Raw genomic sequence first — 17,563 nt, forward strand, 5'->3', positions numbered from 1 at the left:
ACAGTATTCCTCTATAACATTTTAGGATTAATACAGTATTCCTCTAACATTTTAGGATTAATACAGTATTCCTCTAACATTTTAGGATTAATACAGTATTCCTCTCTAACATTTTAGGATTAATACAGTATTCTTCTATAACATTTTAGGATTAATACAGTACTCCTCTTGAACCTTTTAGGATTAATACAGTATTCCTCTCTAACCTTTTAGGATTAATACAGTATTCCTCTATAACATTTTAGGAATAATACAGTATTCCTCTTGTACCTTTTATAATTAATACAGTATTCCTCTTGAACCTTTTAGGATTAATACAGTATTCCTCTCTAACCTTTTAGGATTAATACAGTATTCCTCTAACATTTTAGGATTAATACAGTATTCCTCTAACATTTTAGGATTAATACAGTATTCCTCTTGAACCTTTTATAATTAATACAGTATTCCTCTTGAACCTTTTAGGATTAATACAGTATTCCTCTCTAACCTTTTAGGATTAATACAGTATTCCTCTAACATTTTAGGATTAATACAGTATTCCTCTATAACATTTTAGGATTAATACAGTATTCCTCTAACATTTTAGGATTAATACAGTATTCCTCTAACATTTTAGGATTAATACAGTATTCCTCTCTAACATTTTAGGATTAATACAGTATTCCTCTATAACATTTTAGGATGAATACAGTACTCCTCTTGAACCTTTTAGGATTAATACAGTATTCCTCTCTAACCTTTTATAATTAATACAGTATTCCTCTATAACATTTTAGGATTAATACAGTATTCCTCTCTAACATTTTAGGATTAATACAGTATTCCCCTTGAACCTTTTAGGATTAATACAGTATTCCTCTCTAACCTTTTAGGATTAATACAGTATTCCTCTAACATTTTAGGATTAATACAGTATTCCTCTATAACCTTTTATAATTAATACAGTATTCCTCTCTAACATTTTAGGATTAATACAGTATTCCTCTATAACCTTTTAGGATTAATACAGTATTCCTCTTGAACCTTTTAGGATTAATACAGTATTCCTCTAACCTTTTAGGATTAATACAGTATTCCTCTAACATTTTAGGATTAATACAGTATTCCTCTAACCTTTTAGGATTAATACAGTATTCCTCTAACATTTTAGGATTAATACAGTATTCCTCTAACCTTTTAGGATTAATACAGTATTCCTCTAACATTTTAGGATTAATACAGTATTCCTCTATAACCTATTATAATTAATACAGTATTCCTCTCTAACCTTTTAGGATTAATACAGTATTCCTCTAATATTTTAGGATTAATACAGTATTCCTCTCTAACATTTTATAATTAATACAGTATTCCTCTCTAACATTTTAGGATTAATACAGTATTCCTCTATAACCTTTTAGGATTAATACAGTATTCCTCTTGAACCTTTTAGGATTAATACAGTATTCATCTAACCTTTTAGGATTAATACAGTATTCCTCTAACATTTTAGGATTAATACAGTATTCCTCTAACCTTTTAGGATTAATACAGTATTCCTCTAACATTTTAGGATTAATACAGTATTCCTCTAACCTTTTAGGATTAATACAGTATTCCTCTAACATTTTAGGATTAATACAGTATTCCTCTATAACCTTTTATAATTAATACAGTATTCCTCTAACATTTTAGGATTAATACAGTATTCCTCTATAACCTTTTAGGATTAATACAGTATTCCTCTTGAACCTTTTAGGATTAATACAGTATTCCTCTATAACCTTTTAGGATTAATACAGTATTCCTCTAACCTTTTAGGATTAATACAGTATTCCTCTCTAACATTTTAGGATTAATACAGTATTCCTCTATAACCTTTTAGGATTAATACAGTATTCCTCTTGACCCTTTTAGGATTAATACAGTATTCCTCTATAACCTTTTATAATTAATACAGTATCCCTCTCTAACATTTTATAATTAATACAGTATTCCTCTCTAACATTTTATAATTAATACAGTATTCCTCTCTAACATTTTAGGATTAATACAGTATTCCTCTATAACATTTTAGGATTAATACAGTATTCCTCTATAACCTTTTATAATTAATACAGTATTCCTCTCTAACATTTTAGGATTAATACAGTATTCCTCTATAACCTTTTAGGATTAATACAGTATTCCTCTTGAACCTTTTAGGATTAATACAGTATTCCTCTAACCTTTTAGGATTAATACAGTATTCCTCTAACATTTTAGGATCAATACAGTATTCCTCTAACCTTTTAGGATTAATACAGTATTCCTCTATAACATTTTAGGATTAATACAGTATTCCTCTTGTACCTTTTATAATTAATACAGTATTCCTCTTGAACCTTTTAGGATTAATACAGTATTCCTCTCTAACCTTTTAGGATTAATACAGTATTCCTCTAACATTTTAGGATTAATACAGTATTCCTCTAACATTTTAGGATTAATACAGTATTCCTCTTGAACCTTTTATAATTAATACAGTATTCCTCTTGAACCTTTTAGGATTAATACAGTATTCCTCTCTAACCTTTTAGGATTAATACAGTATTCCTCTAACATTTTAGGATTAATACAGTTTTCCTCTATAACATTTTAGGATTAATACAGTATTCCTCTAACATTTTAGGATTAATACAGTATTCCTCTAACATTTTAGGATTAATACAGTATTCCTCTCTAACATTTTAGGATTAATACAGTATTCCTCTATAACATTTTAGGATTAATACAGTACTCCTCTTGAACCTTTTAGGATTAATACAGTATTCCTCTCTAACCTTTTATAATTAATACAGTATTCCTCTATAACATTTTAGGATTAATACAGTATTCCTCTCTAACATTTTAGGATTAATACAGTATTCCCCTTGAACCTTTTAGGATTAATACAGTATTCCTCTCTAACCTTTTAGGATTAATACAGTATTCCTCTAACATTTTAGGATTAATACAGTATTCCTCTATAACCTTTTATAATTAATACAGTATTCCTCTCTAACATTTTAGGATTAATACAGTATTCCTCTATAACCTTTTAGGATTAATACAGTATTCCTCTTGAACCTTTTAGGATTAATACAGTATTCCTCTAACCTTTTAGGATTAATACAGTATTCCTCTAACATTTTAGGATTAATACAGTATTCCTCTAACCTTTTAGGATTAATACAGTATTCCTCTAACATTTTAGGATTAATACAGTATTCCTCTATAACATTTTAGGATTAATACAGTATTCCTCTATAACATTTTAGGATTAATACAGTATTCCTCTAACATTTTAGGATTAATACAGTATTCCTAGGATTAATACAGTATTCCTCTATAACATTTTAGGATTAATACAGTATTCCTCTAACATTTTAGGATTAATACAGTATTCCTCTAACATTTTAGGATTAATACAGTATTCCTCTCTAACATTTTAGGATTAATACAGTATTCCTCTATAACATTTTAGGATTAATACAGTATTCCTCTTGAACCTTTTAGGATTAATACAGTATTCCTCTATAACATTTTAGGATTAATACAGTACTCCTCTTGAACCTTTTAGGATTAATACAGTATTCCTCTCTAACCTTTTATAATTAATACAGTATTCCTCTATAACATTTTAGGATTAATACAGTATTCCTCTTGTACATTTTAGGATTAATACAGTATTCCCCTTGAACCTTTTAGGATTAATACAGTATTCCTCTCTAACCTTTTAGGATTAATACAGTATTCCTCTAACATTTTAGGATTAATACAGTATTCCTCTATAACCTTTTATAATTAATACAGTATTCCTCTCTAACATTTTAGGATTAATACAGTATTCCTCTATAACCTTTTAGGATTAATACAGTATTCCTCTTGAACCTTTTTTAGGATTAATACAGTATTCCTCTAACATTTTAGGATTAATACAGTATTCCTCTAACCTTTTAGGATTAATACAGTATTCCTCTAACATTTTAGGATTAATACAGTATTCCTCTAACCTTTTAGGATTAATACAGTATTCCTCTAACATTTTAGGATTAATACAGTATTCCTCTATAACCTATTATAATTAATACAGTATTCCTCTCTAACCTTTTAGGATTAATACAGTATTCCCCTTGAACCTTTTAGGATTAATACAGTATTCCTCTCTAACCTTTTAGGATTAATACAGTATTCCTCTAATATTTTAGGATTAATACAGTATTCCTCTATAACCTTTTATAATTAATACAGTATTCCTCTCTAACATTTTAGGATTAATACAGTATTCCTCTATAACCTTTTAGGATTAATACAGTATTCCTCTTGAACCTTTTAGGATTAATACAGTATTCATCTAACCTTTTAGGATTAATACAGTATTTCTCTAACATTTTAGGATTAATACAGTATTCCTCTAACCTTTTAGGATTAATACAGTATTCCTCTAACATTTTAGGATTTATACAGTATTCCTCTAACCTTTTAGGATTAATACAGTATTCCTCTAACCTTTTAGGATTAATACAGTATTCCTCTAACATTTTAGGATTAATACAGTATTCCTCTAACCTTTTAGGATTAATACAGTATTCCTCTAACATTTTAGGATTAATACAGTATTCCTCTATAACCTTTTATAATTAATACAGTATTCCTCTAACATTTTAGGATTAATACAGTATTCCTCTATAACCTTTTAGGATTAATACAGTATTCCTCTTGAACCTTTTAGGATTAATACAGTATTCCTCTATAACCTTTTAGGATTAATACAGTATTCCTCTAACCTTTTAGGATTAATACAGTATTCCTCTCTAACATTTTAGGATTAATACAGTATTCCTCTATAACCTTTTAGGATTAATACAGTATTCATCTTGAACCTTTTAGGATTAATACAGTATTCCTCTATAACCTTTTATAATTAATACAGTATTCCTCTCTAACATTTTATAATTAATACAGTATTCCTCTCTAACATTTTATAATTAATACAGTATTCCTCTCTAACATTTTAGGATTAATACAGTATTCCTCTCTAACCTTTTAGGATTAATACAGTATTCCTCTATAACATTTTAGGATTAATACAGTATTCCTCTCTAACATTTTAGGATTAATAAAGTATTCCTCTATAACATTTTAGGATTAATACAGTATTCCTCTATAACATTTTAGGATTAATACAGTATTCCTCTATAACATTTTAGGATTAATACAGTATTCCTCTATAACATTTTAGGATTAATACAGTATTCCCCTTGAACCTTTTCTAAATTTTTAGCTCTGGTCCAGGGGCCTGTGTGGCTTGTTAACCCTGAACGCTGAGCCTCTTTGAGAGTACCAGAGCCCCCCATATCCAAGACTGGAAATAAATAACAATGATTTTTTTAAAACCTTTATTTAACTAGGCAAGTCAGTTAAGAACAAATTCTTATTTTCAATGACGGCCTAGGAACAGTGGGTTAACTGCCTGTTCAGAACGACAGATTTGTACCTTGTCAGCTCGGGGGTTTGAACTTGCAACCTTCCGGTTACAAGACCAACGCTCTAACCACTAGGCTACCCTGCCGCATCAAAATGTATATTCCTAAACAAACACAGTAGTCCCTGTCCAAAGTATAACTTTGTTTACCCAGTGCTGTACTGTACATGTTAAAGAAATGAAAGCCAGTGTGTGGTTTAGTTAAATCCTATCCTGTGCTTTTATCCCTTTGCAGCGTTCAATTCAACATCTCATTGAAAACCCAACAACGATGGTTCACCAAGTATTTCAGCATCTGCTTGTAGAAGTGACTGTTTGAGTGAAGTTTATATTTACCTTTGACTGGGATTATTAAAAGCACATATTTTATGTGCAAGGTTATTCTTCAAGTTTATGTGTGAGTTAAATTGGGGTTTTGGACATTTTATTGGACTATGAAATGAATTTATCAGGCAGGCGGGCAGGCGGGCGGGCGATTGGTTTGAATTTGTTTAAAATTGTTTTTATTAATAAATCAACATACAGAGAAGCTTTAAGGAAGATGATGTTATGTTGTATCAACTATTTATTTTTATTGGTCAGCCCAAGCTTTCTAAAAATATGTTTTTGTGTGTGTGTGGAGGAGGGAGAGGTGGGGACTGGAGAAAAGGACGGGATTAAAACCACCAAAGCAAAACTCCAGGGTTTGTCCCGAAATGTGACGTCAGACAGAAGGACTCACTTGTAGCGAGCGTTGACCGGCGCTGGCTGTCATTTGCACCGCGCCGTTTTGCAACAATCTTAGCTCGTGGACTAAATTCTCTTTTTTTTTTTTACAAGAATCTCATTCTGGGTTCAATGAAGTTGATATTGGAATCTCGTAATGAGGTGGCTTCTGCCGTGGATTCTAATAGTAGCCAGCACTCATCAGGTAACATTAATTATTTGATTTAATTCTAACGTTCATACTAACTTTTGATTTATTTTATCTATGGTTTTCAAGATTACAGGTTATGGATTACAGATCATAAGAATATGAGACATATAAATGATCGCAGGTTGTGCACATCTATCCAGATTAGATTATTTAATTGCGTAATAACACACAGAGACTTTTTGCGCGCGGTGCCAATTACCCATTATTGGTTTCGCATTGACACTGGCTATAATCGTGTTGTCAATGTTAATCATACAATAGACCTACTCAGAATCTGTCTCTGTGCTAGCGCTGAAACCTAGACAGTCATGAAACGCTAAGATTGGCCACTCCTCTACTCTCTCCTCCACTCTCTCTTTCCTCTACTCTCTCCTCCACTCTCTCTTCCTCTCTTAGTTCTCTCTTCCACTCTCTCTTCCTCTCTTTCCTCTACTCTCTCTTTCTCTCTTTACTCTAGTCTCTCCTCCACTCTCTCTTTCCTCTACTCTCTCTTCCTCTCTTAGCTCTACTCTCTCCTCTACTCTCTCTTCCTCTCTTAGCTCTACTCTCTCCTCCACTCTCTCTTTCTCTCTTTACTCTAATCTCTCCTCCACTCTCTCTTTCCTCTACTCTCTCCTCCACTCTCTCTTCCTCTCTTAGTTCTCTCTTCCACTCTCTTTTCCTCTCTTTCCTCTACTCTCTCTTTCTCTCTTTACTCTAGTCTCTCCTCCACTCTCTCTTCCTCTCTTAGCTCTACTCTCTCCTCTACTCTCTCTTCCTCTCTTAGCTCTACTCTCTCCTCCACTCTCTCTTTCTCTCTTTACTCTAATCTCTCCTCCACTCTCTCTTTCCTCTACTCTCTCTTCCTCTCTTAGCTCTACTCTCTCCTCTACTCTCTTATCTCTTTCCTCTACTCTCTCCTCCACTCTCTCTTTCCTCTACTCTCTCTTCCTCTCTTAGCTCTACTCTCTCCTCCACTCTCTCTTTCCTCTACTCTCTCTTCCTCTCTTAGCTCTACTCTCTCTTCCACTCTTTCCTCTACTCTCTCTTCCACTCTCTCTTTCTCTCTTTACTCTAATCTCTCCTCCACTCTCTCTTTCCTCTACTCTCTCTTCCTCTCTTTCCTCCACTCTCTCTTTCTCTCTTTACTCTAATCTCTCCTCCACTCTCTCTTTCCGCTACTCTCTCTTCCTCTCTTAGCTCTACTCTCTCCTCTACTCTCTCCTCCACTCTCTCTTTCTCTCTTTACTCTAATCTCTCCTCCACTCTCTCTTTCCTCTACTCTCTCTTACTCTCTTAGCTCTACTCTCTCCTCTACTCTCTTATCTCTTTCCTCTACTCTCTCCTCCACTCTCTCTTTCCTCTACTCTCTCCTCCACTCTCTCTCATTTTAGCTCAGCTAATGACAGGTCAGGTACTACCTCAGTACTGTCTCTGACTAATATAGTTTGAAGTGTGTTATTTGGTAGGTGTGGTTAAATGACCCTGGCCTGAAAGTGATTTATTTCTGTCAGTCACTAGTCCCATGGATTACTTTATAAGGGGAAACCAAACCACTAGATCCAATTTGGTATTTGTGTCCATGGGGCTGACTGAACTAGATTGAATTCAATAAATGTAAAGACTAAGGAAGAACAAACGGGTATGTTTTGCATGTGATCCCTACCCTACATTGATCTTCAGTCTACAATACTGCAGCCTCATACACAACGTTATCTTAATCTTTAGGTTGGTGGTGGAACTCCTGGCCTTAGTTTGGAAATGTGTCAGAGTGTTTCCCTCTGGAATCAAACATATTTCCACCTGCTGTGGTCTGATGTCTTGTACTACTGTTAAAAATGTTCCTGGAAGAACGACTTCCTTCCACAACAAATTTGGGGTGAATGCAACTACAGGCCCCATTCCAATGTAACCCCTGTCTACTGTATCACTATACTGGCTGGGTGACCCCATAACCCCTGTCTACTATATCACTATACTGTCTGGGTGACCCCATAACCCCTGTCTACTGTATCACTATACTGGCTGGGTGACCCCATAACCCCTGTCTACTATATCACTATACTGGCTGGGTGACCCCATAACCCCTGTCTACTATACTGGCTATGTGAGGAGGGGATGTTAGTTGGTGCACATGACCAATGACATAGGTAGTGATGATGAACCTGGAGCTGCTGCTGGTCTCCATTCTGTGGGTTTTCAGGAATAGCACAACATGACATGCTAAAGACCAACCCACCAGTATGACCCAGTATTTCATAAATGTTGTTCTGTCCATCCTACAGGTCTTTTCCCAACATTCCACAGCCATGCCTCCCTTGACGGCGACCATAGAGCTGTATAACCGTACAGCGTACTGCAAATGGCCGTGCAAGTGTGCCAAGAGCGCCCCCCTGTGTCCGCCAGGGGTCAGTGTGCTGATGGACGGCTGTGACTGCTGTAAGGCCTGTTCCAAACAGGTGGGGGAGACCTGCAACGAGGCAGACGTCTGTGACTACCATAAGGGACTGTACTGTGACTACAGCGTGGACAAGCCGAGGTACGAAAAAGGAGTATGTGCCTGTAAGTGTCAGATAACTTTCCTCTTTGAGTTGTATCGTTGTATCATCTCCATCTGTACTGTGAAGTCAGATAACTTTCCTCTTTGAGTTGTATCGTTGTACCATCTCCATCTGTGCTGTGAAGTCAGATAACTTTCCTCTTTGAGTTGTATCGTTGTATCATCTCCATCTGTGCTGTGAAGTCAGATAACTTTCCTCTTTGAGTTGTATCGTTGTATCATCTCCATCTGTGCTGTGAAGTCAGATAACTTTCCTCTTTGAGTTGTATCGTTGTATCATCTCCATCTGTGCTGTGAAGTCAGATAACTTTCCTCTTTGAGTTGTATCGTTGTATCATCTCCATCTGTGCTGTGAAGTCAGATAACTTTCCTCTTTGAGTTGTATCGTTGTATCATCTCCATCTGTGCTGTGAAGTCAGATAACTTTCCTCTTTGAGTTGTATCGTTGTATCATCTCCATCTGTGCTGTGAAGTCAGATAACTTTCCTCTTTGAGTTGTATCGTTGTATCATCTCCATCTGTGCTGTGAAGTCAGATAACTTTCCTCTTTGAGTTGTATCGTTGTATCATCTCCATCTGTGCTGTGAAGTCAGATAACTTTCCTCTTTGAGTTGTATCGTTGTATCATCTCCATCTGTGCTGTGAAGTCAGATAACTTTCCTCTTTGAGTTGTATCGTTGTATCATCTCCATCTGTGCTGTGAAGTCAGATAACTTTCCTCTTTGAGTTGTATCGTTGTATCATCTCCATCTGTGCTGTGAAGTCAGATAACTTTCCTCTTTGAGTTGTATCGTTGTATCATCTCCATCTGTGCTGTGAAGTCAGATAACTTTCCTCTTTGAGTTGTATCGTTGTATCATCTCCATCTGTGCTGTGAAGTCAGATAACTTTCCTCTTTGAGTTGTATCGTTGTATCATCTCCATCTGTGCTGTGAAGTCAGATAACTTTCCTCTTTGAGTTGTATCGTTGTATCATCTCCATCTGTGCTGTGAAGTCAGATAACTTTCCTCTTTGAGTTGTATCGTTGTACCATCTCCATCTGTGCTGTGAAGTCAGATAACTTTCCTCTTTGAGTTGTATCGTTGTATCATCTCCATCTGTGCTGTGAAGTCAGATAACTTTCCTCTTTGAGTTGTGTCGTTGTACCATCTCCATCTGTGCTGTGAAGTCCGTTTGTAAATATAGAGACAGTAATGAGAAGGGACGTTGTTTTGATTCGACAACTGAATTGATGCATGTATTTCGTCGTGTGCCACAGTGCATTGACACACGGGTCTCTCTTGAGGAAGGCGTTTAGAGCTGGAATGCCGACATTGAACAGTCTCAACTATAACGCGTTTCTTGTTTTCCTATGTATACCTATAGGGGATGTACTTTACTGTGTAGCGCTGACTCTTATTATTTTACATGATCTATCAAACAGACATGGTGGGCACAGGCTGCGAGTACGACGGAGTGATCTACCGCAACGGTCAGAGCTTCCAACCCAGCTGTAAGTATCGCTGTCTGTGTGTAAACGGCGCCATCGGTTGTGTGCCGCTCTGCACAGACTCCCAACCGCCCCGGGTGTGGTGCCAGACGCCCAGGCGGGTTAAGCTGCCGGGCCGATGCTGTGAGCAGTGGATCTGTGACGAGCCCAGGAAGACGCGCAAGGCAGACGGAGATGCGGAGATAGGTACACTACTACATTCTATGGAATGCATCTCAAATGGTACCCTATGTCCTATGTAGTGCACCACTTTTGACCAGAGCACTATGGGGCCCATTGGTTTCCCAGAAAACCAGTTTGGAAGATTTCTGAAATCAGGAAGGAATAAGCAGGGAATCCAGGAATCTTCCAACCAGGATTTCTGGAAAACCTGGGTGTTTTTGGGGGGGGAAGTTACTGGAATTTGGCATCCCTAATCAGGAGTCTGTTCCTCTGTTGACATGGCAGTGCGTGCCAGCCACAATGAGGTCTGGCTTAAGAACTGCATTACCCAGACAACCTCCTGGTCCCCGTGTTCCAAGACCTGTGGACGTGGCCTGTCCCTGAGGATCTCCAACGCCAACGACCAGTGTGAGTTGATCAAGGAGTCGCGCCTCTGCAACATCCGGCCCTGTGACGTGGACATCACCAAGCACATCAAGGTGAGAACATCTGTCGTGGCTTGTGCCCTAAATGGCACCATATTCCCTATAAAGTGTACTACCCATAGGGCTCTGGTCAAAAGTACTGCACTCTATAGGGAATAGGTTGGTCCCTGGTCAAAAGTAGTACACTTTATAGACACACACAATATCTCTCACTTTTGCTTTCAATGAAACCAGGCCCAACTTCATCAACTCATGTATTGTGCACATGAACATGGTTTTAAAGGCATATGGGTGACATATGTTTTCTCAATACAGTTGAACATCATTTTGACAGTGTAACGGTATCCTGACTCCATATGTCAACCACTCAAGTGTTGATTCTGACCCATGTTGACCTATGAACCCCTCAGCCAGGGAAGAAGTGTCTGAACATTTACAGGGAGGAGCAGAGCCAGAACTTCACCATCTCAGGCTGCAACAGCAAGAAGCCCTACCGTCCAAAATACTGTGGTGTCTGCGTGGCCACAGACGATCGCTGCTGCATCCCTTACAAGTCCAGGACTATCGAGGTGGAGTTCGAGTGTCCCAACGGAGCCACTCTGACATGGCAGGTGATGTGGATCAACGCCTGCTTCTGTAACCTCAGCTGCAGGAACCCCAACGACATCTTCTCTGAGCTGGAGCACTACTACGACCACAATGAGGTCATCAACTGACAACTGAGCAGCCTTGTCCGAGCCTGAACGTACGGCCCACAGGGCAGGAGACCATCTCCTGTTTCTGTAGCATGAGGTAGTTTAGTGTACAAGCACAACCCCTGGGTAAGACGCTAGTCTACCGCGGGGCCTTTTACCCAAATTCATCTCCTTAATAATGCTGAATGCCAAGCGTTTTTAGAGTCTTTGGTATGATTCCACTGGGGAGAACTGAGCAGAGGACAGGTTCATTTAGGTTATTATTGACTCCAAGCTTTACATTCCTTGGAATAAAGGGATTGATGATTTGTTGGTTAGTTGAATTAGATGTTCAAGTACCAGGCTGGAACAAAGCCTGCACACCACTAAGGTCCCCAGGAGTAGGATTGAAGAACATTGCAGTTGAACCCTGCCCAAACTCTTCATTATGATCTTGATAAAAAAAACAAAAACAATTATACACAGGGTTTATCAATTATTTAACCTCCATTCAATGAAAGGAAAAGGGATGTAGGTGTTTTTCAATCTAAATATACACTGAGTGTACAAAACATTAAGTACACCTTCCTAATATTGAGTTGCACCCCCTTTTTGCCCTCAGAACATTCTCAATTTGCCAGAGAATGGACTCTACAAGGTGTCCAAAGTGTTCCACAGGGATGCTGGCCCATGTTGACTCTACAAGGTGTCCAAAGTGTTCCACAGGGATGCTGGCCCATGTTGACTCCAATACTTCCCACAGTTGTGTCAAATTGACTGGATGTCCTTTAAGTGGTGGACCATTCTTGATACACACAGGAAACTGTTGTGTGAAAAACCCAGCAGCGTTGCAGTTCTTGATACAAACCGGTGCTCCTGGCACCTACTACCATACCCTGTTCAAAGGCACTGACATCTTTTGTCTTACCCATTCACCATAAGAATGGCACACATACACAATCCATGTCTCAAGACTTAAAAATCCTTCTTTAACCCGTCTCCTCCCCTTCATCTACACTGATTGAAGTGGATTTAACAAAGTGACATCAATAAGGGATCATAGCTTTCACCTGGGTTCACCTGGTCAGTCTGTCATGGAATGTTTTGTACACTCAGTATATTAGCGGAAGTTGATAATGTATTTGTGATGATACCATAGTAGGACACAGGGGTCCAACCTATTGTAATTATGCATCATATTCATATGGGGATAATCTTCTACCAAGTTAGGGCATTAACCACTCGAGTGGTGATCCTGTTGTGTACTCTTCTGTTTCCCTCTTTTTGTGTCATGTCATTAAGCTTACTGTGTATGTGTACTGTTGTGCTCAAAACATTTAGTCAAGTATTTTGTAGTTTACTGCAAAGTGTACAGTATATCAGACAAGATTCTCTCACATTTTCTCAGTTTTGCATTGATTTCCATTGACTCTTAGTGAACAATAATAGTGTTTGTCTCAATGTCTGCATTGTCAAGGCAGTTGTTATTTGAGCTCTACAAGGTTAAAAGTGTATAAACTTTTTATTGATTGAAATTTGATTGAGATCACCTCAATAAGTGTTGTCATTTATTTCATTGGTCAATACTCTAGTAAACCATGTATCATATCCATGTCATCATAAACAACAAACAAACTCATCCAGGAAGTCACATTTGATTGGTTAGTATTAAGATTTGGGTCGTGACAAATCTTTTCAAATAAATTTTGTAAAAATTATTTCGTCATAATTTTTTGCTATTTCTTTGATACAAAGTGGTACTATGCATACATGCATTTCTATATCATTTAAATCTTAATATAATCCGTTTTTCATCATTTGAAAGATTTGACCAAACATTAATACTTCTTATTTAAGCGTCTTCCTAGGATCACTGATAGCTACAGTCTTTATGTATTACAGACGTCTCATGTTATAAAAATAAATAAAATAGGGAGTCGTCAATTTGATCCATCACATATAAAAAGCCAGACAATAGACACAGATGGCTTTAACACCACAACTGTCTTGTCTTACATGTTACTGGTGGAAAATCCCCCCGGCATTGTTACATTCTAACATATCAGAGATACTATTTCCACAGAGGAACAACCATACAGATTACACATCACCCAAATGACGTACAGTATGACAACCGTTGGGTATAAACTCTTATTACCCACAATGCAGTGAGAACAGAGCATAGGTAGAGGACAGTCTATCATAGCCGTATGTTGTGGTTTATTGTCAGCAGCAACACAGGCAGTAGGGTAGACAGGACAGAACATGGGTTATGAGGTTTGTTGTCAGCAGCAACACAGGCAGTAGGGTAGACAGGACAGGGGTTATGAGGTTTGTTGTCAGCAGCAACACAGGCAGTAGGGACAGGACAGGGGTTATGGGGTTTGTTGTCAGCAGCAACACAGGCAGTAGGGTAGACAGGACAGGGGTTATGAGGTTTATTGTCAGCAGCAACACGGGCAGTAGGGTAGACAGGACAGGGGTTATGGGGTTTGTTGTCAGCAGCAACACAGGCAGTAGGGACAGGACAGGGGTTATGGGGTTTGTTGTCAGCAGCAACACAGGCAGTAGGGTAGACAGGACAGGGGTTATGAGGTTTGTTGTCAGCAGCAACACAGGCAGTAGGGTAGACAGGACAGGGGTTATGAGGTTTGTTGTCAGCAGCAACACAGGCAGTAGGGTAGACAGGACAGGGGTTATGAGGTTTGTTGTCAGCAGCAACACAGGCAGTAGGGTAGACAGGACAGGGGTTATGAGGTTTGTTGTCAGCAGCAACACAGGCAGTAGGGTAGACAGGACAGGGGTTATGAGGTTTATTGTCAGCAGCAACACGGGCAGTAGGGTAGACAGGACAGGGGTTATGGGGTTTGTTGTCAGCAGCAACACAGGCAGTAGGGACAGGACAGGGGTTATGAGGTTTATTGTCAGCAGCAACACGGGCAGTAGGGTAGACAGGACAGGGGTTATGGGGTTTGTTGTCAGCAGCAACACAGGCAGTAGGGTAGACAGGACAGGGGTTATGAGGTTTATTGTCAGCAGCAACACGGGCAGTAGGGTAGACAGGACAGGGGTTATGGGGTTTGTTGTCAGCAGCAACACAGGCAGTAGGGACAGGACAGGGGTTATGGGGTTTGTTGTCAGCAGCAACACAGGCAGCAGGGTAGACAGGACAGGGGTTATGAGGTTTGTTGTCAGCAGCAACACAGGCAGTAGGGTAGACAGGACAGGGGTTATGAGGTTTGTTGTCAGCAGCAACACAGGCAGTAGGGTAGACAGGACAGAACATGGGTTATGAGGTTTGTTGTCAGCAGCAACACAGGCAGTAGGGTAGACAGGACAGGGGTTATGAGGTTTGTTGTCAGCAGCAACACAGGCAGTAGGGACAGGACAGGGGTTATGGGGTTTGTTGTCAGCAGCAACACAGGCAGTAGGGTAGACAGGACAGGGGTTATGAGGTTTATTGTCAGCAGCAACACGGGCAGTAGGGTAGACAGGACAGGGGTTATGGGGTTTGTTGTCAGCAGCAACACAGGCAGTAGGGACAGGACAGGGGTTATGGGGTTTGTTGTCAGCAGCAACACAGGCAGTAGGGTAGACAGGACAGGGGTTATGAGGTTTGTTGTCAGCAGCAACACAGGCAGTAGGGTAGACAGGACAGGGGTTATGAGGTTTGTTGTCAGCAGCAACACAGGCAGTAGGGTAGACAGGACAGGGGTTATGAGGTTTGTTGTCAGCAGCAACACAGGCAGTAGGGTAGACAGGACAGGGGTTATGAGGTTTGTTGTCAGCAGCAACACAGGCAGTAGGGTAGACAGGACAGGGGTTATGAGGTTTATTGTCAGCAGCAACACGGGCAGTAGGGTAGACAGGACAGGGGTTATGGGGTTTGTTGTCAGCAGCAACACAGGCAGTAGGGACAGGACAGGGGTTATGAGGTTTATTGTCAGCAGCAACACGGGCAGTAGGGTAGACAGGACAGGGGTTATGGGGTTTGTTGTCAGCAGCAACACAGGCAGTAGGGTAGACAGGACAGGGGTTATGAGGTTTATTGTCAGCAGCAACACGGGCAGTAGGGTAGACAGGACAGGGGTTATGGGGTTTGTTGTCAGCAGCAACACAGGCAGTAGGGACAGGACAGGGGTTATGGGGTTTGTTGTCAGCAGCAACACAGGCAGCAGGGTAGACAGGACAGGGGTTATGAGGTTTGTTGTCAGCAGCAACACAGGCAGTAGGGTAGACAGGACAGGGGTTATGAGGTTTGTTGTCAGCAGCAACACAGGCAGTAGGGTAGACAGGACAGGGGTTATGAGGTTTGTTGTCAGCAGCAACACAGGCAGTAGGGACAGGACAGGGGTTATGGGGTTTGTTGTCAGCAGCAACACAGGCAGTAGGGTAGACAGGACAGGGGTTATGAGGTTTGTTGTCAGCAGCAACACAGGCAGTAGGGACAGGACAGGGGTTATGGGGTTTGTTGTCAGCAGCAACACAGGCAGCAGGGTAGACAGGACAGGGGTTATGAGGTTTGTTGTCAGCAGCAACACAGGCAGTAGGGTAGACAGGACAGGGGTTATGAGGTTTGTTGTCAGCAGCAGCACAGGCAGTAGGGTAGACAGGACAGAACATGGGTTATGAGGTTTGTTGTCAGCAGCAACACAGGCAGTAGGGTAGACAGGACAGGGGTTATGAGGTTTGTTGTCAGCAGCAACACAGGCAGTAGGGACAGGACAGGGGTTATGGGGTTTGTTGTCAGCAGCAACACAGGCAGTAGGGTAGACAGGACAGGGGTTATGAGGTTTATTGTCAGCAGCAACACGGGCAGTAGGGTAGACAGGACAGGGGTTATGGGGTTTGTTGTCAGCAGCAACACAGGCAGTAGGGACAGGACAGGGGTTATGGGGTTTGTTGTCAGCAGCAACACAGGCAGTAGGGTAGACAGGACAGGGGTTATGAGGTTTGTTGTCAGCAGCAACACAGGCAGTAGGGTAGACAGGACAGGGGTTATGAGGTTTGTTGTCAGCAGCAACACAGGCAGTAGGGTAGACAGGACAGGGGTTATGAGGTTTGTTGTCAGCAGCAACACAGGCAGTAGGGTAGACAGGACAGGGGTTATGAGGATTGTTGTCAGCAGCAACACAGGCAGTAGGGTAGACAGGACAGGGGTTATGAGGTTTATTGTCAGCAGCAACACGGGCAGTAGGGTAGACAGGACAGGGGTTATGGGGTTTGTTGTCAGCAGCAACACAGGCAGTAGGGACAGGACAGGGGTTATGAGGTTTATTGTCAGCAGCAACACGGGCAGTAGGGTAGACAGGACAGGGGTTATGGGGTTTGTTGTCAGCAGCAACACAGGCAGTAGGGTAGACAGGACAGGGGTTATGAGGTTTATTGTCAGCAGCAACACGGGCAGTAGGGTAGACAGGACAGGGGTTATGGGGTTTGTTGTCAGCAGCAACACAGGCAGTAGGGACAGGACAGGGGTTATGGGGTTTGTTGTCAGCAGCAACACAGGCAGCAGGGTAGACAGGACAGGGGTTATGAGGTTTGTTGTCAGCAGCAACACAGGCAGTAGGGTAGACAGGACAGGGGTTATGAGGTTTGTTGTCAGCAGCAACACAGGCAGTAGGGTAGACAGGACAGGGGTTATGAGGTTTGTTGTCAGCAGCAACACAGGCAGTAGGGACAGGACAGGGGTTATGGGGTTTGTTGTCAGCAGCAACACAGGCAGTAGGGTAGACAGGACAGGGGTTATGAGGTTTGTTGTCAGCAGCAACACAGGCAGTAGGGACAGGACAGGGGTTATGAGGTTTATTGTCAGCAGCAACACAGGCAGTAGGGTAGACAGGACAGGGGTTATGAGGTCAGGGTTTAG

At 40.4% G+C, this 17,563-nt stretch overlaps 1 protein-coding gene across 1 annotated transcript; it reads left to right on the top strand.

Moving 5' to 3' along the window:
• Positions 1–6,303: 6,303 nt before the first annotated feature.
• Positions 6,304–13,416, top strand: LOC139405643 (CCN family member 4-like). The gene is made up of 6 exons (XM_071148059.1): positions 6,304–6,398; positions 8,669–8,945; positions 10,368–10,619; positions 10,881–11,074; positions 11,431–12,352; positions 12,401–13,416. Exons 1-5 carry the CDS (start codon positions 6,351–6,353, stop codon positions 11,734–11,736), a joined length of 1,077 nt encoding a protein of 358 aa, XP_071004160.1. The 5' UTR covers positions 6,304–6,350; the 3' UTR covers positions 11,737–12,352; positions 12,401–13,416.
• Positions 13,417–17,563: the final 4,147 nt, after the last annotated feature.

Source organism: Oncorhynchus clarkii, chromosome 3 (genome assembly GCF_045791955.1).
Source record: "Oncorhynchus clarkii lewisi isolate Uvic-CL-2024 chromosome 3, UVic_Ocla_1.0, whole genome shotgun sequence".
In the NCBI taxonomy this organism is placed as follows: Eukaryota; Metazoa; Chordata; class Actinopteri; order Salmoniformes; family Salmonidae; genus Oncorhynchus; species Oncorhynchus clarkii.